This window comes from Triturus cristatus, chromosome 12, assembly GCF_964204655.1.
Source record: "Triturus cristatus chromosome 12, aTriCri1.1, whole genome shotgun sequence".
Taxonomy (NCBI): Eukaryota; Metazoa; Chordata; class Amphibia; order Caudata; family Salamandridae; genus Triturus; species Triturus cristatus.
The window spans coordinates 40271554-40289708 of NC_140595.1; the positions used below are offsets into that span (position 1 = coordinate 40271554).

Genomic DNA, 18155 nt, shown 5'->3' on the forward strand with positions numbered 1-18155 from the left:
GGGAACAGGGGTTTATAGGATGGTCTGAATTCGGTCAGGGGTAAGTTTTCTCCCGTCCTTGGATAGTAGGTGGCCTAGATATGTTACTTGGGGTTGGCAGAATTGCAATTTCTTCCTGGAGACCTTGTGACCGTTTTCCGCAAGGAAGTGGAGGAGGTGAATGGTGGCTGTGACGGCAAGTGGAGTGGTGTCGGCCGCCAAAAGAATGTCATCGACGTACTGTATTAACACCACTCCATCGGGTAGTTGGACTGCATCTAGTTGCCTCTTGAGGGCTTGGCTATAAATGCTGGGACTCTCAGTGTAGCCTTGGGGTGCCCTACAGAATCTGTACGAACGGGCTTTTAAGGTGAAGCCGAACAGGTAGCGGCTGTCTGGGTGGATGGGGATGGAAAAGAATGCGTTCTTGAGATCAATAATGGTAAAAGTGGTGGCAGTGGACGGAATCAGGGTGAGGATGGTGGTGATGTCTGAGACCACGGGGTACTGAGGTATGACTACTTTGTTAACTTCTCGTAAGTCAACAATAAAGCGGTATGCTTTCTCATCTCCCTCGCCTTGCTTTTTTACAATGGGTAGGATAGGGCTGTTGCAAACATTACTGACTACTTCTTCTACCACTCCTGCGTCGACTAGGGACTCGATGATTTCCACCAATGCCTTCTCGCCTTCGGGCGATATCCGATACTGTGGGAGCACTGCGTCCGGTCGGACGGTTATGTGTACTGGGTCGATCACCATGCGCCCTACATCTGAGTCGGTTTTAGCCCATAGATGTGAAGGTAACGTGTCGAGTAGGGACAGGTCAGCATCGGTTATAGAGAGCATACGCCGTGTGTGACAAGGTCTGAATGGATCTGGGTTATCGTGCAGGATGACTCGAACTCCGTCTGGGGAGCATCTGATGGTAGCCCGAAAATGTTTTAGCAAATCAAGTCCCATAATAGCATCGGGGGTGTTGGAGGAGAGTAGAAAGGTCGTGTCAGTGGCGTTATCTTCTAAGTCAAAGGAGATTGGTGCTGATAAGGGGTTAGTGGAGGGCGTTCCATCGAAGCCTATTGAGGTTACATGTGAGCCAGACAAGGGTGCCCTAGGAATCAGTCGTTTAGATAATGCACTACGTGTCGCCCCAGTATCTACCAGGAATGGAGACTTGGTGCCCAAGACCTTAGCAGTGACGTAAGGACCTTGCTGGTCAACACGGAGTTCGACTGGATCCCTCCCTTGTCCCTGGCGGTCCTATGCGAAGTCATGGGTGCTTTCGTAGTCGGACTGCTGACACTGGTTTTGTCGGGGGCGATCAAAAGTGTTTGGTCTGCCTGGCCTGTCGTTGATGGCGTCGTTCGTGTACCCTCGTCCCTGTCCTCTATTTCTGGGGTCATATGCTGTGTCTCTGGGGTCCCTATTTTTGTTCAATTCCAGAAGGACCGGGCACTGGGATTTCCAGTGTCCGAACCCTCTACAGAACGCACATTGGTTCCCATCTAAGTCTCTCCGTCCGTTGTAGGGTGCAGGTGTATGGTCTCTAGGGGTAGCTTTCTAGGGGCGGTTGGTTGGTAATTCCCTTTCGGGGGTTCCCTTCCTATGGTCACCCCTTGCAACTGTGCTATCATTACCCTCTCCTTCAGTTCCTTTTTCTTTCTCTCGGACGCCCTATCGTTCTCATTCTTTTGGTTTTCGTAGTATTGGGCCATCTGGAGGATTGCTGCGGGTTTAGAGGCTGCCCAACTACTCTCGCTGGTCTGTAGCTTCTGGGAGACTTCTTGTGACAGACCCTTCACATAATTCTGGACAAAGAGGTGATGTCCGGTTGCAGTGGTCATGTCCTGGCCACTATAATCGGAAAACACAGTCTCGAATCGAGAGAAGTATTCAGACACATCCTCCTGGGGTTTCTGGCGACAAGCCGTCACTATCGACCAGTCTACCTTTCTTTCTGGGATTAGAGTTTTCAATTTCTGTACAATCTTGTCTGGGAGCTCCAATATGGCTTTCGGGGGTTTCTGTCCCGGTTCTCGCTGTTTATCTATGGTATCGAGTTGTACCCAGGTATATCCGAACGGTTCAGCGTGGTCAACTTTCCGGATTTGCTTCCACACATCAGCCGGCAGACATAATCCGAAGAACAAGTCGATATCTGCTAAAGTCATTATTGTTGAGCCTAAGGCTGTACCTAGTTCGGTGTAGAAGGCAGTCGGGTTCTTTCTTAAGTCGGGTAGAGTTTTTCGAAAGGTCAAAATATCTTGTCGGTCCCATGGCTGGTAGACCCAATTATATACAACCCTTCCCTTCGCATCTTGGTGGTTGATGTCGTCATGAGTTCCCAGACCTCGTGGGGGGACCCAGTAGGGGGCGGCCTCTTTGATGGGCATCATGGTATCAGTCCTTCCTTCCTGGGGCTTAGTTGCTATGGGGGTTTCTGCCTTAGTGGCCTGTCTGTGTTCTTTAAGGTGTCGATAGACCTCGAGTGTACGAGTGAAGAGGTTCGTCACATCGCCCTCTCCTTCTTCCCCAATGTCTACCTTCCTATATAGGGCCGCTAAGCCTTCGGGACCTTTATCGTGGTACCTATCCTCATATGTATTCAGGGCGTGATAACAGAGTCGCACGACAAAGTGTCATCTGCGGCTGTCGGCATATGAGTTATACACGTCTGTTATATACTCCTCACTTTCCTTTCGCTCCACCAGTGTCCCTACTATCTTGTCGATTCCTGCTCGTTCCTCCCTTGTTAGTCGATTCATTCTGGTGGAATCTTTCTTTCTCATCTCAGGGTCATCCAACGTTATTGCCGACGTTGTGTTCAGTACAAGAGGCTCGGCCGGCGCGGAGGCCGTGAGGACCGAGGCCCCTGTACTGCTTTCGCTTGTGTTTAGGGGTTGTGGGTGTTGCACTACCGATTGGGAGGGTGCGTATGGAGGGGGCATGTAAATGATCGGGGGACCTAATAGTAATTCATCATTCGTCCGTTGCTTAGAGGACAACTCAGGGTAGAGCATAGAGGGGGACCTAACAGCGTACTGGCCTGATGTTTCGGGCTCCTGTCTTAGTTTAGTTTCCTTTCTCTCCTTTATCTCTTCCTCTAACTTTCTAGCGGCAAGGTGAGCTGCCTTTCGTAATTCCTTTTCTGCTTTTACCTCTTCCCTCTTTTTCCGTTGCGTTGCTTCTTTGCGCCACATGCCGATACTGTCAAGCATAGTAGGCGTCGTTTTATTGCTACGCAGAGCTATTTCTAGCATTTCTATCTTATGGTCGTCGAAGGATCCCATCAGTGGCCACTGACTCTCGGGGTCCTTCCTTGTATATTTATGCCATAGCTTGCTATAAGCTACGGCGACTAGTCCATATTTAGTGAACATGTCCTTATTAGGGGTGCCTTCCAGTGGAGCCGGATGGTCCACCTCTAATAAGCGGTCCGGGCAGAACCAACTACCAATCAGTGGGGAGAAGATAGGCATGACGGGTTTCAACGGGGACAAAAGTCAGCACTACCTATCTTTTCACTGCTTGCAAAGACTAGACAGAATATCTCTATTCCTTGTTATTTGTAAGCAGAGAATACCTCCAAAGAACCAATATCGAACAACTAGTGTTCGGACAATCAATCAATCAATCAATCAATGGGGAGATAAAGATAGGTACGACGGGTTTCAACGGGGACAAAAGTCTGCGTTACCTACCCTTCACTATTTGCAAAGACTAGACAGAATATTTCTATTCTACGTTATTTGCAAACAGAGAATATCTCAAAGAGCACTATTCTTCAAAACAATCAATGTTCGGACAATCAATCAGTGGGGAGATAAAGATAGGCACGACGGGTTACAACGGGGACAAAAGTCTGCGTTACCTACCCTTCACTATCTGCAAAGGGAGAGAGAGAGAGAGAGAGAATTTCTACTCCTCCCCGTTTGTAGACAGCGAATAGCTCAAAGAGAACAATCAATGAGCAATACTAGTATTTCAGATAATCAATCAATTATTTCGCAATTTGTCGTGTTTCACGACCTTACCCGGACCGCGTGGACAGTTTCTCGTCTTCCGCCTCCAGCGCCCGATCGTCCTCTACTTTCCGTATTTGCCGCGGCACTCCTGATGGTTCCCAGTCAGGACCGTAGATCACTCGAGAGAGGTCTGCTCGGAACCAGTGAAGTTCGGATGATCGGCTGCCAGACGAGGGTCTATTGGGCAGGAGCTCTCCCGATCGTTGCAGTCGTTCACTCTGTCGTCGGGACCTCTCCCACTGGATCCACGTGTCGCTGATGGGCCCCACGCTTGGGACGCCAATTGTTAAATGGTAGCGGCAGTTTCAGTCGATAACCCTTAAAGTATTGCCCGGCGGTAATCGCCTCTCATACCATTCGATAATTTACCAATGAAGGAGGCAGGCGCCGGAGACTGGAAGGCAGGAAACAAAGTTTTTATTCCGTCGGAGCAGAACACATCAGATCAGACAGCAAGGTATCGTCACGAGGTGCTCTAACTGCATCTCTGAGGCCTGGCCTCTTATACACAGGTTTATGACTTTATTGCAGAGTTATCATACATGGCACATACTTGAGATTGTCTTGGAACATAAAAGAACATCCTCGGAATCCCCACTTCGAGCTCGTTCCCACACATATCTACAGTGGAAGTCCCCACCCCATCCACAGTAGGAGATGGCTATCACACAGCTGGACATTCCGCCAATTCCCGGGGGTGTGTGCGACCGGCCGGGTCTCAGGGGGTAGGGGCCTTGATCTACTGTAATCCCTTTGATGTGGGGTGTTTCCCTTACAGTAGGGGTAATAAACTGCATCCGCAGGGCTAGGTGATGGCCTGGGATCGGTTCGGACAATGGGGCGCAGAGGAAGGGGGTTATCAAAGAGATGCATGACCATGTATGGGATGTCGGTCAGGCGTGGGATGTGGTTCTATGGCAGGGTCGCGCAGAAGGAGAGGGTTTATGGCCCGTGTATGAGAGAGCGGGGGTGGCCGGCGCGCGGGGGGATGCTTGCAGCGCCAGGGGGACGCGCTGGCGATCGGCAATGAGCAGGGAGAGACCAGGGTGCCTAAAATGGCTGCCGTGCGCTTTCCTGTGTGTCGCGCTGGGGAGAGACAAGATGGCGCAGATAATGTTCAGTTTGCAAGCTAAATTTCCACAGTTGGAGAATTTTTTGACAGGTCAGCAAGCCCCTGTTCCTTAATGGGTCTTGGTCATACATATATGGTGAGCTTCCAGGATCACTTATAAGTTGACCACAAACTGACCATCTGTTGGGCTCGGGAGGAAAGAAGATGAGGGGAGATTTCTGTTATCTTTGACTATTTCCTCGTTACAATGCAGAGATCTCGAGCACAGTAAAAGATTAATCAAAGGCAGAACCACCACAAAGATGCAGGTATTCACGATGCAGTGAAATATAAAGTTATAAGCCCACATAATGCAAGTTAGATGATCATCTGGAGGCATTGTGGTTATCTGTGCTTGCAACAGCCACAGTCAAATAGTTCACTAAGCAACCACTCAAGTGTGGTAAGATACACCTGACGTCCTCCAGGATTACAATCATTACACATGGAAACACACTGTTTATATGTGAAAGGGGCACACCACTCCCCTCTTTCCCAGCGAACACCAGGGTGTGCTACCACACACAAACACACCTCCACAGTTCCTCCAGACCTCCACCTCCATGGACACCATGAAGCACAGAGCACATGGCAAGTACAATCAAGTGTGATCAAGCAGTAGGATTGTTAGGATACTAGTTCTTGATATTGTCCATTACCAATCTAGATATGGAACTCTTTGAGGTATTTTATTATAAAATCATTGTAGACCTACAAAACTGTATTGAAGTACATCGATCTTCCAGCGTAAACTGGATTCCGATCAATAAATAGAACGATGCATTTAAGGAATTGGTATTTGTATGAAGATTAAACTCTGTTTCTAGAATTTATGGATGCCTTTGGATTTATACATGTGCCCAACCTTTATTATACATCTTGATTCCCAGGTGGTATGGACGGGATAACACCTGCCTAGAATATCACACCATGGGACCATACTCCTGCCACATTCCCAAAGACCTGGCTCTTTTCACCCCGTATGAGATCTGGGTGGAGGCCTCCAACCGGCTGGGATCTGCCAGCTCTGATGTTATCACGTTAGACATCCTTGATGTGGGTAAGAATTGGACGTTTGCTCTCTAGCCAATTTTCCAGCACTGTCAATCTAATGTGCCAGTGATCGATACTTTTGTTTTTATTTAAAACTTCCAAGTGTGCATTATGAAAGAATTAATAATTTAATTTCAAACAGTTTCACAAGGGATCACTCACATTGGCCAAAAGGAGAATCCATTTGAGTTTCAAAGACAAATCCCTTAGAATGCTTTGATGTCATGTTCAGCAATGTAGATTGTAAGGATCAGGGGATGTTGTAGATATGCATACGAAGAACAAGCCTGTAATACATTCTGACAAAGCAAGCCAGATCTTGGAGCACCAAACCTTTTTTGAAGACCAGAGTGTGTTAAATGCCTTCTTCTGGTCCAGGGACTATGATATTCTTCCAGTCATCTTCAAAAGAAACCTGAAAAAGGACAGTATGAAAATTATGCTTTATCGTGGAGCCTTGACTGGAATGGTGGGTCGATTTGTACAATATTATGTAACTGAGTACTAAGAGTAGACAAATATTCACATCCACTAACACTTAAGTCTTGTATGTCTAACAACTGATGGACAAGTTATCTACCTTCGGTAACTCCTTATATGGTAGAGATATGATCAAGCCACTTATTCCTTACCTTTGAATTTCTCAGGTGTCAGGCTGGATCCGGAAGACTTTTCCTCAAGCAATAAATACCCTTGCGTGCCGGTAGGTGGCGTCGGTCAGCTCCACTACCATCCAGTTTCCGGGGTCTAGGGCAGACAAGACCTGAGCCAGAGTGAGCATCTTGAACTTTTCCTTTTTGAGGAAGTAGTTGAGGGTTCGCAAATATAGGATAGGTCGAAGACCCATGTCCTTTTTCAGGACCAGAAAGTAGTGGGAATAACAGCCACAGACTACTTCCTGCGCCAGAACCCTCTATATGGCTTCCTTGGCCAAGAGAGACATGACTTTCTCAAGAAGCAGAGTCAGGTGATCCTCTGTCAGTCGGATGAAAGTTGGAGCCATGGAGGGAGGGGTAATCTCGAAAGGGAGGGAGTAGCCCCTTCGGACTATCTGGAGACCCACCTGTCCGAAGTGATGCTCCGCCAGTGATGGAGGTGAGGGCTGATCCTACCGCCAACTGGCTGCCCTTGATCTTGAAGGGTCGGACTAGGAAGGTTTGGAGGCCACAGGGGGAGGATTGGACTGGCCTGACCTCTGGCCGCCTGACCCACAGGGTTGAAAGGAGGAGCACCCACGGCCACGCAGAGGTTACTGAACTTGCGCTGTCTTGTGGCTCGGATAGGGCTGGCATGACTGAAAGCCCCTTCCGTGGCTGTGAAAGGCAGACAGGAGAAAGGTGGCCCCTGAGAGGCCAAAGGACTTGGCCATAGCCCGTGAGTCCTTAAAGTGCTCCAGGGCCATGTCTGCCTTGCCTCCGAAGAGACGGGTGCCTTCAAAGTGCAAGTCCATATGGGAAGCCTGGACATTCCCAGAAAAGTCAGAAGTTCTCAGCCAGGTGTGGTGTTAAACAGCCACCGTCAATGACATCGATCTGCCCAGAGAGTCGGTGGAATCCATCTCACAACTAATGGTGAACTTTTCTGCATCTCTCCCATCTGATACTGGTTAAGAGAGACTGGCCCAGGACTCCTCCCGAACCAGTGGCAGCACTTGAGCAACAGTTTCCCAGAAGGACGGGGGGGTAAAGGCCCAATAGGCATGCGGTGTTCACTGACCGCAATGCAAGGCTGACGGAAGAAAACAATTCTTGCCCCTACCATCCAGCCTCTTGGATTCCCTGTCCGGGGGGTGCAGAAGGGAGTGCACCATGTGAGGTAAAGGCTTGGACCACCAAGCTCTCGGGGGTAGGGTGGTGGATGAGGAATTTTGGGCCACCTGGTGCGGGCGATGTCGGCAAGTAATAGTCCTATTCACAGGAGTCCTTTTGCTGGGCTTGGACCAAGTTCACAGCAGGACATCAGTCAAGGCCTCGTTGAGTTGCAGGAGGAGTTCCGAGGAGGAGACACCAGGCTATAGGACCTCTGTCAAGATGTTTGACTTGACTTCCACCAAAGGGAGCTGAAGGTCCAGGACTTCAGCTACCCTTCTCACCACCATAGAATATAAAGATCCCTCCTCCGTAGCCATGGTAGGGAGAGAAAGAAGCCATAATCTGGAGAGGTATCCAGTCTACTGGCCTCACCGAATTCCTCATACAAGTCCATTTCTTGCTTAGGCTGGTCCTGTAAAGGGTCCAGCGACCCTCCTAATTGTCCTCCATTCCTACCCCTTCAAAACAAGGCTGAGGGACCCAATGATGCCGTCAGTGCCGGAATCTGCGTCGGTAGGCGCTGACCTGGCTCTGAGTCGTCAGGGATAAGAAAAAATAAATAAATGTAGTGCTTATATAGCGCACGTATCACCCCCAAGGGGGTCTCAAGGCGCTGTACACATACCGCTGTGGAACCCTTCCTGGCCTTTTCCCTGTGAAGTGCCCACTCCTGGGCACCCCCAAGGTGAGGCCAGGCATCCTAGCGCTGTTGGGGCCGTTGTGGAGGTTAAGCAAGCTATTGCCCAGAGTTGCAGCATGGGACCCATGATTAGAATAGGCCCCGAGGCGAGAATTAACAGGTCCGAGGAAATTAAGCCCAAGACCCGCCGAGGCGGGAATTGAACCCTGGTCTCGGGCCAGAACTCTGCATCAGGGTCTGCCGCTCTAACCATTGAGCTACACTCCTCCACAGAAAAGGACTGGTGCGGGCCGTAGTGGCACGACCGGCGCCGGTATGGATCCAACACAGGATCAGTTGGGAGGCATTGGCGCATTGGCTTGAGCCATCGGTGCGGAACCTGATGAAACGCCCCTCAGAGCCTCTGGGGCCTGAAGGCGTGCAAGGAAGAGTGAAGTCGCCCATATATGAGGCACATGGCATCATAAAATTCTTTAAGCTGGCCGGGGGTCGCCCCTGGAAAGGCAATGAAGCGCGGAGCCGACCCAGGCGCAGGTTCTGCAGAAAGAGGCCTAGAGCGTTAAGACTCCTCCTTCACCTCGTCCGACGGATGGGGAGCAGTTGGAGCACACTTCAACTTCCTGTGTTTCTTATGCCTCTACCTGACCGAAGACTTTGAGTAGGAGGACGAGGACTTAGGACTCCAGGAGCAGTGCCCGGACCTTCCTCTCGGTCCCGACAAGACCTCCGGGGCCAACGGCATGTTGCTGGGCCGCAAGCAGCTTTAGGGAATGCTCTCTCAAAGCTTTCGGAGCCGTGGCCCGGCAGTTGGAGCATGACTTGGAGTCATGGAAGCACTCCAGCACCAGAGACAAATTAAGTGTGGATCCGACACTGACATGGCGCGATGGTAGGTGCAGCACGGATGGAATCCAGAAGTATTCTTCACCATAATTGGAAAAACCTGCACACCAAAAATCGTTGACAAAACATTGAAAAAAGCATACCAAAAAGTGACAGAGGGTAGCTCTCTTCACGGATCTGTGCTAGCTGGCGCGGAAAGAAAAGAACTGACGTCAGCGCGCCGAGGTGGCACTTATATAGGTGACGTGGACGTCCCTTCCGGCGCGGACGATGCAGACGGCCTCACATGGAGCCGACCGACGCCACCTACTGGTGCGCAAGGGTATTAATGCTCGACGAAAAGTCTTCCATGGACAACCTGACGCCTGGGAAATTCAACAGTAAGGAATCTGTGGCTAGATGTCTCTATTAGATAAGCAATCAGTTTAAGAAAGAATGGTGATGGATGGAATGCGTTGATTAATCTCAACTAGTAGTTGGCCCCATTATAGTCCATGCTTTGCTGATCATTGCGCTAACCCAGACTGAGACCTACCAAATGCAAATTAGACTTGGTCCTGATCCAATAAGAATAGTCATGCATCAACTGCCAGAATAGGTCATCTCTTGGAACACTAGACCAGTCAACCCATTTGACACAAGATACAGCAAATGCATACAAAGTGACAATACTGTAACGTTATTTATATCTCTAGCACACTTTAACAGGTAATCAATTTACTAATCTCACGAAGGCATGTTTAACTGCTACCTACAGAAGAATCATAGAGTCATTGTTTAGTGAAGTGGGAGATTAGGGCCTGCACTAATTCCTTCATTTAGCATCTTTGTAGCCCTTCTGAATCTGTTGTGGGAGAGTCAATGTAATTCCTAGGATAGTTTAATTTCTAAATCATTAGATGGCAACAGAAAGAGCTGGTATTATTCATGATTTTAAAGGAAATGATTAACTATAACTTCTGATCCTTACTTTTTTGCACGTTGTTTCACCTAATAAGTATGTAAAATTATTTGTATTAGTAAATTTCCTAAATTCATTAATCTAAGACATGTTAAATCATAATAATATAATCTGAATGATAATTTTCTTTATAACATAATAGAAGTGAAGCCCTCTTGGTTAACTCAACCTGTTCTCTCTTGGCACAGTGACCACCGACCCACCCAAGGATGTTCATGTCAATCGGGTGGGAGATTTGGAGGATCAGCTAAGTGTGCGCTGGAGCTCACCGCCAGCACTGAAGGATTTCCTGTTTCAGGCAAAATATCAAATCCGGTACAGAGTGGAAGACAGTTCGGAGTGGAAGGTGAGGATCGTTAGGCTGGATACTAAGAGTGAAGTGCCCACTCTGACTCTTTTAGTCCATCACCCCTTTCCTTCATGCCCGCACAATGCAATCTTATCCCTTCAGCCTGGGATAGCACCGTGAATCCAGGGGAGGCTTAATATTTCAAAACCAAAGAATCTGGCACATTTGTTCAACCGATATTGGGAGAACTGAAGTGAAACAAAAGTCCATTCCCAGAATCCACTGTTTTGCTGAATGAAGGTAAAGAACTGAAAATATGGCCTCTTGTGACATGAAGTCATCAGATAATAGTTATGATGACAAGGACAATAAGGATAAATTACTTACCTATAATCCTAGTTCTCTTCCAGGGGTATCCTCATCAAAGTCATAAGCACTGAATATTCCCGCCCATGTGCGGGGGCCGCCGGAAATAATAAAAATTATATATGAAAAACATATATATACAGCTCTATATATATATATACATATATATATATCATTTTTTCTCATATCAATGCAGCCCCCATCTAGGAGGTTAAACAATGCAACAATAAATAAAAAACTGCTTTTGCAAACACATAGTGCATGTATAAACACACAGAAGGGCAAGTATCACTTGAACTCTTTTTTAATGAGTAAACCTCATTAAAAAACTGCACAAAAGCAGACGTTGTTAGCCTACAGGCTGCACTGTAAACCAATAGCATAGAAAATGAAAGCATTTTCACACAAAACTGGCACCTTGCCTTTAAGGCAGCCATGACACCTAGCTTCCCACCATGCCTCAGGGGTGACAGTTAGGTCAGTTGTTCTTTGCGTAACCCTGAAGGTCAGGGCACAAAGATATCGTTTAACCATGATGTAATCTCATTTGCCTGGGAAGGCGGGTGGGTTGCTTATGACTTTGATGAGGATACCCCTGGAAGAGAACTAGGATTACAGGTAAGTAACTTATCCTTCTCTTCCAGGGGATCCTCATCAATAGTCATAAGCACTGAATAGAATAGCAAGCCCATCTTCTGCCTGCAGGCAAATGAAAGTGGATGACCCAACATACAACAGCAGCAATCAGCTGTTGAACAGATTCCTCAAGTGATACTTGCCCTCCGGTGTGTTTATATATGCATTATGTGTTTGAAAAAGTAGTTTTTTTATTTATTGTTGCATTGTTTAACCTCCTAGATGGGGGCTGCATTGGTATGAGAAAAAATGATATATGTCATGTGATCAAGTCCCCAAGAAGGGATGAAACGCGTTATTCTCTGCCGTTTGTCTGTGAAAGCCATCCTGAATAAACTAACGGGTATTTTAAAAAGAATCCAGTGGTCCGTGCTCTTTCTGTCGTGGCTGTGAAGAAGCGCGGGGAAGAAGAGTGCTTTGTGATATGTATATATATATATATATATGCGGGAATATTCAGTGCTTATGACTATTGACGAGGATCCTCTGGAAGAGAAATGTTTGATATTCCTACATTATACCATGCTCTTCTTATGGGAATGGGACTGACCAGATCCTCTACAAGACTTACTATTAGTGCACACACAAATTCTTGACTTTCAAGTAGCTACTACAGGTCCGTTTTTTACTGCATCGTGCACCTTAATTGCACCTTCATTTTCCTCTTTGCTTCAGATATTTTTCAATTAATTTCAAATGTTCTCACAAGGATATGTAAAATAATTTGTCTTATCCACTCCCCATCCAAAGAAAATATACTTAAGGATTAATTTATCCTTTTGACGACAGACATTAAATTCGCCAACGACCAGATGCCACACTGGCAACATAAGTCCACCGACTGACTATGAAGCTGGGTATCAGGGTGGTAAGGTGTTTGTCCTGGAGAGAGTAACAGAGGCATAATCTGGCCTCTTTGGAGACAAACTCCATGCGTTACATTCCGGCTTATCAGTAGTGTGATGGTGTTTCTGTCAACACATATAACTACTGGAAAGGTATCTCCAAAGTGGGGGGATAATGTTAGTAACCAAATTTCAAGGGCACCACACGTTCGATTTGTTCCCCAGTACATTTCAATTTCCATTTTGTGGTGCCACCACAAGGAGTGGTAGAAGTTAGAGAACTAAATTGGATATCCTGTTTATCATCTTTCTCGCAACACCCATTGGATCTGATGATGCGTGGTATTTTCGAACTTTAGAAAGCGTCACCTGCAGGACGCCCCTTTGCGCAACCCTAATACTGCTGAAGTGGACTTCCGATATAGCTCTGTCTCTGCCAGAAGTCCTGTTTGTTATGTAGGGTCTGCACATTGTGTCCTTTGTCTTTTATTGATAGAAAGTTAAGCCAAGTCGAGGTCTGTCTTGTGAGTGAGGAAAATGGATAAAAGTATGGCAAAAGGTGATTCATGTTATTTGCAGCACCATTTTTAAAGTATTTTTTGAGGATTTTCAGAATTGAGCCTGTCTTAACACATATCAATGTGTATCCAAAATAAATCTACTCACAGGTAAACAAAATCAGTTAAAGAGTAGTCATCTTGGATCCAGCTAATCACATACCTTGATCCACAGTTCAGGGAATAGCTAAATTTGTACATGTTCAGGGTACGATTATTTGCATATTGTTATAGATTTGAAAATCAAGTGGTATACTAGTCAATGTGTGCATCAGCAACACAGATGAGTGTGAATTAGAGAAAATGCCACATGATAATGAACACCCAGTCTCTTAGTGATACATAGGTGGTGTCCAGCAGGAAGGAAAAAGCAAACCTGGAAACAAATTACCTATGAGCTGCTTACTCTATCAGGTGGATTACTGTCTCATTACTGGAACTCTGGGGTAACAATAGGCAGTGAAGAACATTTAAATTCAACATTTACTGATGAACAGCAATTGGGCAACTCTGAACGAAAATGCAGCAGAAGGAATTTTAAACAAATTCCTAGTTACTGAATGTATATTGTTTCTGTATTGAGGGCTGAGGTAATACATATACTAGTCTTCCTGCACACCATCCACAGTGTGCGGGTTGGCTAGCATATGTTAATCCTTAAAACTGTACGGGTTGGCTAGTATATGTTAATCCTTAAAACTGCATGTTTAAGATATTTTTTTATTGACCAACCAATTATCGATTCCCACTATGGCGAAGGACTTTTTAGACAGACTGAAAAACTACAAAATTATTTTTTATTCATAATCTGTGAGGTATGCAACTGTAAAGTTGTGGGTGTTTAATATTTGACTTAAAATGGGGCTTTTTTTCTGAGTAAAGGTTGTCGACGATGTCGGGAATCAGACATCCTGCCGCCTCGCTGGACTGAAGGCTGGGACTGTGTACTTTGTTCAAGTGCGATGTAATCCGTTTGGTATTTATGGATCAAAGAAAGCTGGGATATGGAGTGACTGGAGTAACCCCACAGCCGCGTCCACCCCGCGAAGTGGTAAGTGGCTCATTATATTGCCTCAAGGTCTAAATACTTGTTGTTCTGTTTGAAAGTGCTGACTGTTGCCACAAACACAACAGATTAACTGATGAAACGAAAATATTGCAATTTCGCTCCTTTGGCTTCAAATCTTCACGTATGAGTTCTCATTCCATTGCCTGCAACTGGACCTCTTGAAATGATTCCATTTATGGAAATGGATCTTTTCTGACACCTTCCCTGTTGGTGGTAATGAATCTTCTGGGCCGACACTTGGCGGCAATGGATCTTCACTGGCCTTAGCTCTGTAGATGGCAATGGATCTTCTTTGGCCCTTACTCTTATGGTGGCAATTAATCTTTTCTTGTCCAGACTTTGGTGGCAGCAATGGATTTTCGACGACTCTATAGGTGACATCTCATCTTCTCTGATTCTATGTTAGTCGCCAGCAATGGATCTTCTCTGGCCCTAACTGTGTTGGTGGCAGTGGGTCTTTGGTTGGCTCTTGCTCTATTGTGGCTCTTATTCGGTAGGTGGCAAAGGGCCATCCGTGGTTCTGACTCTGTTGGTACCAATAGTGTCTCTTGGAGCTGCAAGTGGCCTCTTTTTACTCGGATTACTAATTACAGGGAGCATCTGTGGGATCCAATGTCATTGACCACAACTGAACCTTAGGGGATATGAATCCATTGGCAACAATGTGGCCTTTCAGGATTCCTATGGCTATAACTGGACAGGTTTGGCTATGACTTCTGGTTATACTCCAATGGATTTGGCTATGACTTCTGGTTATACTCCAATGGATTTGGCTATGACTTCTGGTTATACTCCAATGGCTACAATAAGGCCTCTCTGGCTTAGACTATTGACAACAATGAGAGATCTCTGGTTCAAACTATGTTGATAACAATAGGGCCTCTATCCTTTAACTCCATAATGCAAAGAGGGCTTTAATCTCACAGCTACACATAAGCCTCTCTGGATACAACACAATTGGCAGTGCAAGGACAATTACACATTGTAAATCCGTTTCTGTGATTGTTGCCACTGGATATTCACCAATTTGATGGCATAGCTTCTATCCTGTTTGTTTTAGACTGGCGAGCCCTGTATTATGTTATTTGTTTCCTCTTTTTACATTTTCAGGACCAACTCTATCACGTCTGTTCCTCATATCGAGGGGGTTTGATTCATCTCCAGGTCTGACTTGCCCTGTGGGTTTGTCTGCAGTATGGTTTAGAACTTTTGGTATTTTTGTTTTGCTACTTCAATGATTATGTCTTGATGCATGGGCTTGGGCTGTATTTCATGATGAAAAATAAGAAGAGGCATATGGCCAGGTGGTTGTTTGCAAATCTATGTTTCCTGCTTTGTTACTAGAATTTCCTATTGGTAGCTGCAGGATTTGAAGAGGACCCCTCTAGTTGGAGCTAGCTCCTCCAACGCAGGAAAATCCATTGGCAATATTTTGATACCAAACTCCCCTGGCATATCCAAAGGAATACCAAGCCTGGTTAATCTTAATTCCACTCCAAACCTCCTGTTCCTGTATTCCACTTTTAACATTGTGTTCTTATCTTTCTTGTCCACCTTCTTTCTCCCTTTCCTGCCTATCTCTTTTTTGCTCTGGGTCAATGCTTGTTTTTTTTGTAAACAAATTATTTTGGGTTTTCATAGTATCGGCAATCAACAGGCCATGGTATACACTGCATGGTATATCACTGAAATCATACCCATTCATCGTCTATCCCTCAACTCCCCACACGCAACTTCCCTCCCACCTCCCCAAGTTGCGCCCCAAAGTATGAAAGCCAAGTCTATCTTCACAGTACCGTTCCACCCCATCAAACTGAAGTCAGTATCAATCCGTATCCTGCATCACAGGGCCAGAACACTAAATCCACGTAGCAGTAGTGATCATCTCTGCCACTCAAATATGCCTAGACAGGGGCCTGTGCCACCAAGCTGCCAGGGGATGTCACTTGTGAAAGAGGCTCTGGGTCTCTCATACATTCCACCAACGCCTCTCAGGGCCTGGGAGCCCTGACTTTGTCTCGCATCTTGAATCAATACCCCAGTCTCATACTCTGCCCATCTCTTGGGTTCCCTACGTCAGACTGTCACCCTAGGTCCCCTGGTAGCCTTTCAGTTCAGTGTAATTTCTGCCTTTGCTAAAAGAAAGGCCACATCTTGGAACCTACTTGTGGCCTTGGTTTTGGCTGTATGTGGGAACCAGCTCAGTAAGCAGTGTCCTGGGGTCCAGGGGACCTCCCTCATTGTGATGTCAGCTTCTGTGGTCGTGATCTCTTCCTAGTATTCAGCCAGGGATGGACAGGACCATAACATATGAAAGAATTCTGCCACCATGCCCATATCGTGGACATGCTGCTCCAACTGCGTAAAATAACCTGTTAACTCCTCCTGGAGTAAGGTATGCTCTATGCAAAACACAGAGGCTGATCAATTTAAACTGGGCATTCCTAGACATCTTGGAGGACTGACTGTTCTATGATTTTCGCCCAATCGCCCTCAGGGACCGGAATCCCTAAATCCTCCTCCCATTGTTCCCACAATGTGTCCAGTGGTCTCATCATGGCTGCTCTGATCGCTCTCTATAAGCAGGAGACCACTTTGAAAGTACTGGAGCTTGTGGCCATTTATTGGCAGCCCCTGTGATTAGGTGGCTCTGATATGCCTGTCCCCAGTGCTTCCTAATTTCCGACAATAAAGCACTATGGAGCAAAAATTGCTCCTGGAGCACATCAAATTCCAGGCTAAGGTCCTCATACGAAAGGAGCCCTTCAGCCCGAAACAGGTTGCCTACACGAGTTATACCCATAGCTGTCCAGTCTGCCAGTCCCCTCCATGCGGCAGGAGTTCTAAGATACCTATGGGCAGGTCAGGTGAGTACGGAAACTGTAACTATGTCTTTTGCAGGCACCTGACCAAGAAGCGCCACAGCACTTGAAATTCGCTTTTGCCCTCCGCAAGGAGGCGTCTGGTCATCAGTAGCACCCGGAAAAGCTACTGGAACTCGGGTTCAAACTGTCCAACCTCTTGCCTCTGGGTCATCCTACCAGCCAGCCGTTGGGTGAGCCACAGAAGCTGCGCGACATATAGTACGTTTCGAACTCTGGGACCGCCAGGCCTCCCTTCCACAAGGCGGTGCAAGGTTGTCAAAGCCACTCTCCTGTGGCTCGTGCCCCAGATAAGGCAATAATGAGCGAGTCCAGCTCCCTGACCCCGCAAGAGGGATCCACACAGGCAAGACCGCAAAAAGATATAGCAGCCTAGGGAGCACCATCTTAAGAAGAGCTATTCACCCCACTACAGATTAAGGAAGCGTCTTCCAGAAGTTGGTGCTCACTCGAAGGGATCAGACAGCCGCTCTCACATGCCCCTCCAGAAAGTCAGCCTGGTCCTGGAATACTTCACCCCTAGACTGGCAATTCACCCCCAACCCAGATAACAAGACACATTTATCTAGCAGCTGCATTATTCCCTCTACGTCAGCTTCAGTATCTCAGAAGGAATAGTAACTAATCGTCTGAATATAGGTCAATGTTATCTCAATTCCACGATAATGGTCTCCAGTCCTGGCGCAGCTGGCCAGTGGCTCCATCCTCTGCGGGAAGAGTAGTGGCGACAGGGGGCAGCCCTATCTGGTCCCCCAGCCTACCACATAACCCTCAGAGATCATGCGGCCAGTTTTCACTTGGGCTGGAGGGTCCTTATATAATAGGCCGGTCCAGCCTATAAAGCCATTTCCCAGCTGTAATCTCTTCATTACGCCATGAGGAAGTCCCATCCTAAGCTTTCAAAAGCTTTCTCTTTATCAACTGTGAATACCACTTCTACTCCGGTCAACTGTATCCGCTGCCAGCAATGTTAACAGCCTCTTTATATTAAGAGCTGTGTTGCGGCCTGGGATAAACCCCCATTGATGTGGGTGTATCAATTTTGTCATATAGGGCAGCATCCTAGTCACTAAAATCAGGCTGAGGAT

At 46.8% G+C, this 18155-nt stretch overlaps 1 protein-coding gene across 4 annotated transcripts in view; it reads left to right on the forward strand.

The window, feature by feature from the left end:
- The window catches only part of CRLF1 (cytokine receptor like factor 1), a 136616-nt gene that overhangs the window by 76638 nt on the left and 41823 nt on the right, over positions 1–18155 (forward strand). For all 4 annotated transcript variants that reach the window (XM_085639394.1, XM_085639393.1, XM_085639395.1 and 1 more), the window contains 3 exons: positions 6006–6175; positions 10612–10769; positions 13999–14167. In XM_085639394.1, coding sequence (XP_085495520.1) covers positions 6006–6175; positions 10612–10769; positions 13999–14167 — 497 coding nt within the window. The remainder of the gene's footprint in view (positions 1–6005; positions 6176–10611; positions 10770–13998; positions 14168–18155) is intronic.